Source organism: Danio rerio, chromosome 15, assembly GCF_052040795.2.
Source record: "Danio rerio strain M-AB ecotype USA chromosome 15, GRCz13ab, whole genome shotgun sequence".
NCBI lineage: Eukaryota > Metazoa > Chordata > Actinopteri > Cypriniformes > Danionidae > Danio > Danio rerio.
Window position 1 is genome coordinate 878,493 of NC_141035.1, and position 10,143 is coordinate 888,635.

The 10,143-nt window shown below is 38.1% G+C and overlaps 1 protein-coding gene across 6 annotated transcripts; it reads right to left on the reverse strand.

The window, feature by feature from the left end:
- Nucleotides 1-3: 3 nt before the first annotated feature.
- Nucleotides 4-8,209, reverse strand: zgc:162936. Of its 6 annotated transcripts, none has more exons than XR_015508197.1 (5): nt 8,160-8,208; nt 6,208-6,366; nt 3,076-4,095; nt 762-1,599; nt 4-341 (listed from the first exon to the last, which is right to left on the reverse strand). XR_015508197.1 is itself a non-coding variant. In XM_087282226.1 (4 exons), the coding sequence occupies exons 2-4, from the start codon at nt 6,323-6,325 to the stop codon at nt 929-931; spliced, it is 1,809 nt and encodes a 602-aa protein (XP_087138352.1). In that variant the 5' UTR covers nt 6,326-6,388; nt 8,159-8,208; the 3' UTR covers nt 4-928.
- Nucleotides 8,210-10,143: the final 1,934 nt, after the last annotated feature.

The window sequence follows — 10,143 nt, forward strand, 5'->3', positions numbered from 1 at the left end:
GACGCCAATTACGTCATAGAGGCGCGTCGAAAGTAGATGTTTTTAAAAGCTGAATCGCATAATTACATTAACAATAATAATATAATTTATTATATAATTATCATATTTGAAAATATCATTTGCACACTTTTATTTTAAGACATATTTGTTACATTCCAAAGTAATTCTTATAAAGCCTATGCTGCTTGCAATGACTTTGCATACTATGCTGAGTGGCTACTGTACTGAAACACCTTTAATAGTCATACAGTGACTCATATCTCAGACACAACTGATGTAAAAAAAAAAAAAAAAAACGTGTTTAGTGACCTTTATTAACTCAATGCTGGAGGTCCGGTGTCCTGCAGATTTTAGCTCCAACCCTAATCAAACACACCTGAACAAGCTACTCAAGCTCTTACTAGGTATACTTGAAACACCCAGGCATGTGTGTTAAGGCAAGTTGGAGCTAAACCCAGCGGGGCACCGGACCTCCAGGAACGAGATTGGTGCAAGAAGCTTCCTGGCAGGTGTACTGAAGCAAGTTGGAGATAAACTCTTCAGGACAGAGTTTGGACACCCTTGTCTTAGACCAGGCATGTCTAAACTCGGTCCTGGAGGGTCAGTGTCCTGCAAAGTTTAGTTCCAACCCCAATCAGACACACCTGGGCTAGCTAATCAAGCTCTTACTAGGCTTTCTAGAAACATCCTTGCCGATGTGATAAGGCAAGTTGGAGATGAAATCTGCAGGACACCGGCCCTCCAGGATTGAGTTTGGACACCCGTCTTAGACACTGGAACATTGGAAAGCTGTGTTTGTGTAGTGGGGTTCTCTCCAGTGTAAATTCTCAAGTGGGAATCAAAGCATGATTTGATCCATTTATAGTCATTTTAATATTTTCCTGAGTGACAAAAAAAGTTTCTTGTCATTTGAAACGGCCCACACTGCTCACATTTGAACGGATTCACTCGAGTGGAGTTTAATGTGTGCTTTAAGGTAGCTTTTCTTAGCGAAACTCTTTTCACACACTTCACAGGTGAACGGTTTCTTTTCACTATGAACTCTCATGTGGGAATTAAGGTTTGCTTTATAATTGAAACTCTTTCCACACTCTTTACAGGAGAAAGCCTTCTCTTCAGTGTGAACTCTCATGTGGTAATTAAGGTTTCCGTGAAAGCTGAAACCCCGTCCACACTGTGTGCAGGTGAAGGGCTTCTCCCCGGTGTGAATTCTGATGTGGGAATTAAGGTTTCCTTTATAATTGAAACTCTTTCCGCACTGTTTGCAGGTGTAAGGCTTCTCTCCAGTGTGAACTCTGATGTGGGAAATGAGGTTTCCTTTGTAAAAGAAACTCTTTCCACACCGTTCACAGGCGAAAGGCTTCTCTCCAGTGTGGATTATCATGTGGTTCTTAAGTTTATATATTTGAGAGAAAGATCTTCCACACAGCTCGCAAGTGAGGTCACGGTTAGATTCAGCCTTCTCAAGTGTTTTATCAGATGAAGTTGTTTCAGTCCTAATAGAGTTGTCCACATCCTCAATATCATCATGATTCTCACTCTCATCGTTTTCTTGTATTTCACTCAATTCTGGATTCTCTTCTCTTTGTGTCACTCGAACTAAAAAAAGGAAAGAATATGTTTTAATGGCTAAAGACAACATCTAAGATAAATGCATTACAACACAAGTGTCAAACTCAATTCCTGGCGGGCCGCAGCTCTGCTCTGAACCTGATCAAACACAGCTGATCCAACTAACGAAGGTGTTCTTGACTCTTTTGAACACCTCATTAGTTGGATCAGTTGTGTTTGATTAGGGGTGGAGGAAGACTGCACAGAGCTGCGGCCCTCCAGAAATTGATGCAACTTTTATTATTTACAAGAAAAGAAAATGTAATTAAAAGTTTCAGATCATTCATTTTCTTTTCAGCTTAGTCCCTTTATTAATCAGGGGTCGCCACAGCGGAATGAACCTCCAACTTATCCAGCACATGTTTTACGCAGCGGCTGTCCTTCCAGCAGCAACCCATCTCTGGGAAACATCCACAAACAAACATTCACCACAGACAATTTAGCCTAATTTATTAATTCTGAACCAAACCGTTACTCAAGAAACTGCATTTTAAAAACTCCCTCGTGTGCCGGATGAAAGTGTTCAGCGGGCTGCATATGGTCATAGGTTGCCCACCTCCGGTCTACAAAGTCACACACACGAGCTGATATTTCCCAGTGTGTGGTACATTCCCTTTCCGGAAAGAATCTGTCATTGTAAATGTGTTTGGGGACTGGTAAAAGTGTTTTGCGTCTAAATTTTTTCTCTAAAATGTAAATTTGTTTTGTCCTTGGTAAAATGGATTTTCATATGTATTTTTGTCTTTGTTTCACACTTTGTAATGTAGTTTTGCAGTTCCCGGTCACCGTAGTAAAGTAGTGAAACTGCAGTATCATGACAACATACAGCCAGACTCTACTATTGAATTTTCAACTTATAAGCAGGCCCAGATGGAATCTGCTGCCTTTTTTTTTTTTTTTTTGCTATCTCTGCGGAGAATTTTGGGTAAAAGTCTGCGGATTTCTGCGTAATTATTTTGGGAGTATCATAACTAAAACCTAAATATATGAAATAAAAAGTAATACCTTTTTAACTTTTATCTAATGTTTAAAATGCAAATGCAATTAGATTCACTTTATTTGGTAAACAAAGCAAGTCTCATATAATATCTCTACTAAAAGACAGAAAATACAGTAATATTTTCTGTAATGTGTACAAACTGCATTGTACATAAATCTGATGAACATTTTCATATTAGTCAATAATATTACTGTAATTAATTAAAAAAATGAATTTAGATATTACACACATTTACTCGCGCAGATTCCATGTGGGCCTACTTATAAGACGGAATCAATAATCATCAATAATAAAGACCAATGAATTTCATGGTTGTTTGACTGTATTGTTTAATTATAGACTGTGTGCATGCAATGCATGGATAAAAACCCTCAACCAATCGAATCCCTTCTCAAATCACAATCGAATCACTTGTCATTAGTGATCAACAGATTTCTGTGCATTTACCGAGTGTGAGGACTCACCAATGTGAACCTTCATGTGTGAGCCAAGGGCTGCTTTATTGCTGAAGCTCCCTCCACACTGATCACAGGGGAACGGTTTCTCTCCAGCGTGTATTTTCATGTGGGAATCAAAGTGTGTTTTGTTTTTATAGCTCTTATCACACAGCTGGCACGCGTAAGGCTTTTCTGCAGTGTATTTAATAAGACAGTTCCCTCCGCTGAGCTCTCTCTTTTGTATATGAGAATCCAATGAATGTTTATATCTGAAGCTCTGCCCGCACCGCTCGCATCTGAACAGGTTCTCCCCAGTGTGGACGTTCATGTGCTTTTTAAGGTTGCTTTTTTTGGTGTAACTCTTCCCACACTGCTGGCACGTGAACGGCTTCTCTCCAGAATGGACTTTCATGTGGGTGTGAAGGTTTGCTTTGCAACTGAAACCGGTTCCACACTGCAGGCATTTGAAGGGTTTCTCTCCAGTGTGGCTTAAGATGTGGTTATTAAGCTTGTGTTTCTGAACGAAACTCTTTCCACACTGCTCGCAGGTGAACGGCCTCTCTCCAGTATGACCTCTCTTATGGTAATTAAGGTTTCCCTTGTGAACGTAGCTCTTTCCACACAGTTCACAGGTGAAGGGCTTCTCTCCGGTGTGAACTCTGGTGTGGTATTTAAGAGCTGCTTTGTGAACGAAACTCTTTCCACACTCCTTACAGGAGAACGGCCTCTCTCCGGTGTGAACTCTCATGTGGTAATTAAGGTTTTCCTTGTAATTGAAGCTCTTCCCACACTGCTCACAGGTGAAAGGCTTCTCTCCAGTGTGGATCGTCATGTGATTCTTCAGTTTATACTTCCGACTGAAAGCTCTTCCACACTGTTGGCAGATGAACAGCTGATTAGGTTTGTTTTTCTGATCTGTTTTTCCTGATGAAGTCGGTTCGATCTTAATAAACTGTTCTACATTCACAAAGTCTTGATGTTTCACACATTGCTCTTTCCCCTCCATGTCATTCAATTCTTCTTCCTCTTCTTTGAGTCCCACCAGGTCTAAAAAACAAGTAACAAATAAAAAAAAAAAGTTAAACAGCCGTTTAACAAGTCAAAGCAGGAAACAAGCCAACATTGGGTTGATGCATCAGTCTTGAATCTTTCATTAATGTCTTAATAACAGTAATAAGCAGTAGGCTTTTGATATTTTGATACGGTCAAACCTCCTCCCTATTTTACCTCAGTATCCGGTATTACCGTGCATAATAAAAGAAAGTATGATGTAAGGCTCAAACAGCATCACCAAACTCTCTCATTCACACACACACACACACACACACACACACACACACACACACACACACACACACACACACACACACACACACACACAGTCAGTCAGTCAGACAGAGCACCAAGCGACACACAGCAACATGCACTCATTCACACACACACACACACAATCCACGTGGATGCGCACGCGCACGCTCGGGAGCGATATTGTTAGCCCCATTCGTTCAGATTCAAATAACACCAGAGTTACCGACCGCTACCGTGCTTTACTCTGAAATTAATTCCCGCACCGCAAGAAATCTGGTCAGCTCCCGCGGTACAGCAGCGTGAATGCAGACCTCTAGTTGGTATTTACCACGTCTCCCTTCTCGTTCGATCGAAACCGGAAATACTGCAGATTACTTGGTGCGCGACTCGCCAGCTTACCTCACCTCTCTCCTCCACACTGCCCTCCACACTGCCTATTCAGGTGCATTGTTTTTTATGACGGTATTGAAACTGACACCGTTGCTATTTTTAGATCCTGCGGTATACCATATTACCGCCCAAGCCTACTGTGCAGTAGAACATTTCAACATCAGCCAAGATAAATGCCTTTCCTTTATGATGGCCCATTTCCAATGAGTGACATGGTTTGGTACGATTTCATGGCTGTTTCCACTGCCAAAAGGTACCTAAAAGCGAACCGTACAGTACCAGTTTTTGGCTACCTATTTGAAAGGGTACCTAGCACAACAAAAGGGTACCAAAAATGCGGAGCTAGACACGCAGCTGAACACCATTGGTTTAGAGAAAAACGTCATTAACACATTCACAAGCCAGGAGAATAAAACAAAGCCCCATTTTAAAGGGTCACAAAAAACCAAAACACATTTTCTGAGCTGTTGACAGTGATACAAGTGTCCCATGCTGCTATTAACACTATTAGGAAACGTATATTACACAAAAAAGTGAAAATTAGTTGTTTTGGCATTATTTCAAGCAAATTCGTTCTTTCGGATTAGAAAAGAATTTTTGGAGCAGCGTCACGCCGAATAGATGCTTGCGTGTATTCTAGCATGTAGACTGGCTGTCTGTATCTGGGAGTACTTTGTAACGTCTGTGAGTCTGCAGCATTATTTCAGAAGAAAGACTTCACTCAAACCAATCAGCGCACTCGATTTTGTATGAGGTGAACTTCATTAATATGCATGATAGCTTCAAAAACCTGTAACAGTGTTCAGACGGCAGAGAGACGACACGTTGTGTTGCCAAAACAAATGGGAGAAGAAGAATTGTTTGGAGATACGAGTCATCAGTGCTGTGTTTATAAAAGTGCAGTAATTAATTTTTTTCCCCATTTTCCTGCTATGAGAGCGCAGCTGGACTCACCGAATGGATGGCATGATAATCACAACTGAACAGTGAGACCAGCGTAGGTTCACACCTCGATTTACGATGCAAATCCAATTAGACCCACTTAATTGGAAAACAAAGCAAGTCTCCTATATAGTATAACTACTAAAAGACAGAAAATGACTTTACAAACTGTATTGTAAATAAAGCATATGAATATTTAAATATTGCGGTTATTATAATCACAATTATGTTAGTGAAATTCATTCAAAAATTAAATAAATATAAATTAACAAGTAAATACAAGAAAAAAAAATCAAAAGTAAAAATCTACAGATTTCTGTGTGCGCAGATTCAGTGTGGGCTTATAACAAACACACTACTAATACATGTAGAAAATAAGAAGAGTAAATTTTGACTTCATGCAGACTCAAAGGTCAGTCGCGGTTTTCATATGTATCATTCATTTTAGTTGAGCTGTAAAATTTAATTATATATATATATATATATATATATATATATATAAAAGATTAAATGACCAACCTGTTTGTTCCTCAGGATCTTCATGTTTGACTCTGAAAGCTTCTTCAGTCTCTTCATGTTTGACTGTGAATGTTTCTTCAATCATCATATCTTCACTCTCCACTTTAATAAACGCCATCTTTATACCTCAGTCGCTTCAGGAGTTTGTGTTTTTAGACACTATCAACATGAAGAAGAGAATCATTAACAGAGAAAACAAAAAAATGAAGACAAACTAAATCTCCATCAGCTCAATAGTTCAGTAGTCTCCACTTCGCCTACTTGGTAACACCACAGAAACTGAATCTTCATACCAAATATAAAGAAAAACACTCTTAATTTCCATTGCCACTGCCAAGAAAACCATTTAAAACTGTTAAACTAAAAATTGCCCAAATATCCCACCAAGAAAAAAAATGTTTAGATTGCATTTAACGAATTTTTTTAACACATCCCATAATTTCTAAAATATCAGCTTCTACCAAATGTTAGATATGTCGGTTTATAGAAAAATCTGAAAATATGAAGTTTAAAACCAATTTATAAAAAAATAAAATAAAATAAATTCAAAATAAAACATTTTTGAGTACTAAATTACCTTTATATATATATATATATATATATATATATATATATATATATATATATATATATATTTTTTTTTTTTTTTTTTCCTAATTCTCATTTAACACGCTTTCTTGTTTTATTTTTTACAATAAACCAAAACCAGTTGTAGTAATGCAAAAGGATTTTTGTTAGATTATTTTGCAAACCAACAATGCTGAGTGAGAGCCATTATTTAAAACAACCCCTCTTTAAATGACTTTATCAGTCGTTATTTAAAAAAGTAAAAACCAATTGGTAGAGCGGCAGTCAAAGAGTTAACCCCTGGACCAATCTACTTATAGAATATATTATATTAGAAAAAATAAATACACTCAGATATAAATATGTCCATCTTCACCAACATCTGGAACCCATTTCTTTAATGTCTTAATATATTTCAACCTCCCTGTACTAAACCCACACACTCTTCCACCCACAACCTTGCTTTCTGTCATTATTATTGTGTTTTTTTCCTCTTTATTGTTTTATTTCCTCCTCCCTTTACACCTTCCCTAAACCCAGTGCTGGGCAAACTCTGTCCTGGAGGGCCGGTGTCCTGCACAGTTTAGCTTCAACACTAATCAAACACACCTGAACATACTAATCAGTGTCTTCAAGATCACTAGTAATCTATAATCAGGTGTGTTTGGTTAGAGTTGGAGCTAAACTGTGCAGGACACCGGCCCTCCGGGACCAAGTTTGCCCACCCCAACCGGTACACAATATTGAGATGTACATTCAATGTCCATAACACTCACACAGTTTGTGCTCTTGTTCTGCATTTTTATGTTTGTTAAACCTGCTCTGTGTACTAGACCTTGTTAAAAAGCGATTAAGAATATTTAAGTAATAAGTTTGTGGGAGTTAATAGTCTTAAGTAAGTGAAACACACATAAGTAGCACTACATTTGTCCATTTATTTAATAATTAGTACTGTAGTTATTTTTATTTGCATATTTAACCAAAACGTTTAATATAGTTCAGTAAAAGTCGTCATAACACACGTGTGTTTGTTGTGTTTACATCAGCTGCGTCTGACCTTCGCATCACTGTAAAACACGTCTTATGTAGCTTTAATATTAAAGGTATCGTTTGTCAGCGTTTCTCCATCATTGTTTATTAGAAACTGAACTCATATTGTTCATAAGTTAACGACAAAGAAAATAAGGCGCAGCTTTTATTTTACAGTGTGTGTGTGTGTGGATGGGCTTTACTCAATACAGTCCGTTTAATAGTGTTTCGCAAAGCATTTCGGGGTTTATTTAAGTAATAATTAACCACATGTGTGTCGCTTGTATAAACCATCAAACGGTTTTCATTAATTCACACAATTAAAACGCTTAAAAAACGTATAAAAGTAGACAAACCTTTCTCCTGCAGAATCACAACATACCCAAGAGCACGGCGCAGAGTTATGACATCACTCTCCCGCCCGCATTTAAATACGAATCGCGTCACCGCGACGCGTCATCATCCAACTAATAACATTTCGTTATCAATATTTTAAATGATCTTTGGAATAACTTTTGTGTGACCTAACTCTTTCTATAAAATACTTCTGTATTTCTCGGGTAATGATCATGCTCTCGATTATTGTTAATTGTTTTGTGTGACACTATAAATTTCTTATGCACAAAAATAAGTTTCTAAAAACAAAACCTATATTTAATACTTTCCTACTTGAAATTTCATCAATATTGAATCTCTTAAGCTTATTAATAATATAAGAAGAATACGTTTCTTAAAGCTCATTATAATCGTTTTTCTTAATGATTGAGGCTTTGTAAAAAAAAATTCTCTTCTTATTTTTTTGGTATTGATTTTTGTCTTCAATGCAGTGATGTTATTATTCTTGTATTAAATAAATAAATAAATGATCAATATTTTAAGTGTTTTAAACTTCCTATTAGGCAACGCAGTGGCGCAGTAGGTAGTGCTGTCGCCTCACAGCAAGAAGGTTGCTGGTTCGAGGCTTGGTGTTTCTGTGTGGAGTTTGCATGTTCTCCTTGCATTCATGTGGGTTTTCTCAGGGTGATCCGGTTTCCCCACAGTCCAAACACATGCGGTACAGCTTTCTATTAAGATGTCCAATGATGTGCATGAACACATGGAAACTGTGATCAGCAGAGGACAAAAAAAGGACGACGAGACCCTCCTATATATATATATACAGTTGAAGTCTGAATTATTAAGCCCCTTGTTAATTTTTTTCTCAATCTCTGTTTAACGGAGAGCAGATTTCAGATTTTCTTTTTATCTGATAATAAATGCATGTAAATCCTACTCTCCAAATTAAAAAGTAGCCTATACTTGATTATCAGGATATAAGCTTCCTGCTTTGAATACAAGCAATGCAATGTCAGTTCAGTTGAAAAACACTATGAGAATTCCACCTAAACAGCATTTGCATGCTCATTTCCTGCTACTAAACAAGGAAATAGTAGGTAAAGTTCTTACTGGCCTTCTGCAGCATCTACATTAAAGTTTAATAAAGGTTGTGTTACTGATCTACAACAAAAATGAGCCATGTTAATCCACCATTACTCCCTCAGTTTGCTCACAATCACCCGCACTCAGTCATGTAAAAACACCTCATACATTCATTCATTTTCCTTAGTCCCTTTATTAATCAGGGGTCGCCACAGCGGAATGAACCACCAATCTATCCAGCATATGTTTTATGCAGCCGATGCCCTTCCAGCTGCAACCCAGTACTGGGAAACACCCATACACACTCATTCACACACATACACTACAGATAATTTAGTTTATTCAATTCACCTATAGCGCATGTGTTTGCCAACTGACCCAGCCGGGACTCAAACCAGCGACCTTCTTGCTGTGAGGCGACAGTGCTAAGCACTGAACCATCGTGTCACCCACATCTTATTCGTAATAATTACATTTGTAGATATGTTAGCATACATGTGCATTAGTAAGTTTAGCCTGCAGCTTGTTTGTCCTTTGCTTTGGTTTTGGACAGCAGCGTTTCTATATATATATTTGACTGCATGGAAAAGATGCAAATACTAGATTCTGGAACTGATGAGGAACACAATGCTTCATTCTGATCATTCCCTTTCCACAGTCAGCCTACAGAAATACAAAAGAACAGAATTATACAGATGCCTACACTGCTGCTGATTCATTCATTCATTTTCCTGTCGGCTTAGTCTCTTTATTAATCCGGGGTTGCCACAGCGGAATGAACCGCCAACTTATCCAGCAAGTTTTTACACAGCAGATATCCTTCCAGCCGCAACCCATCACTGGGAAATGCTGCTGATTCATTATTAGAAAAATGATCTGTCCAGATGCAGTGAGGCTTCCTTGAGATCCAGTCTTATACAT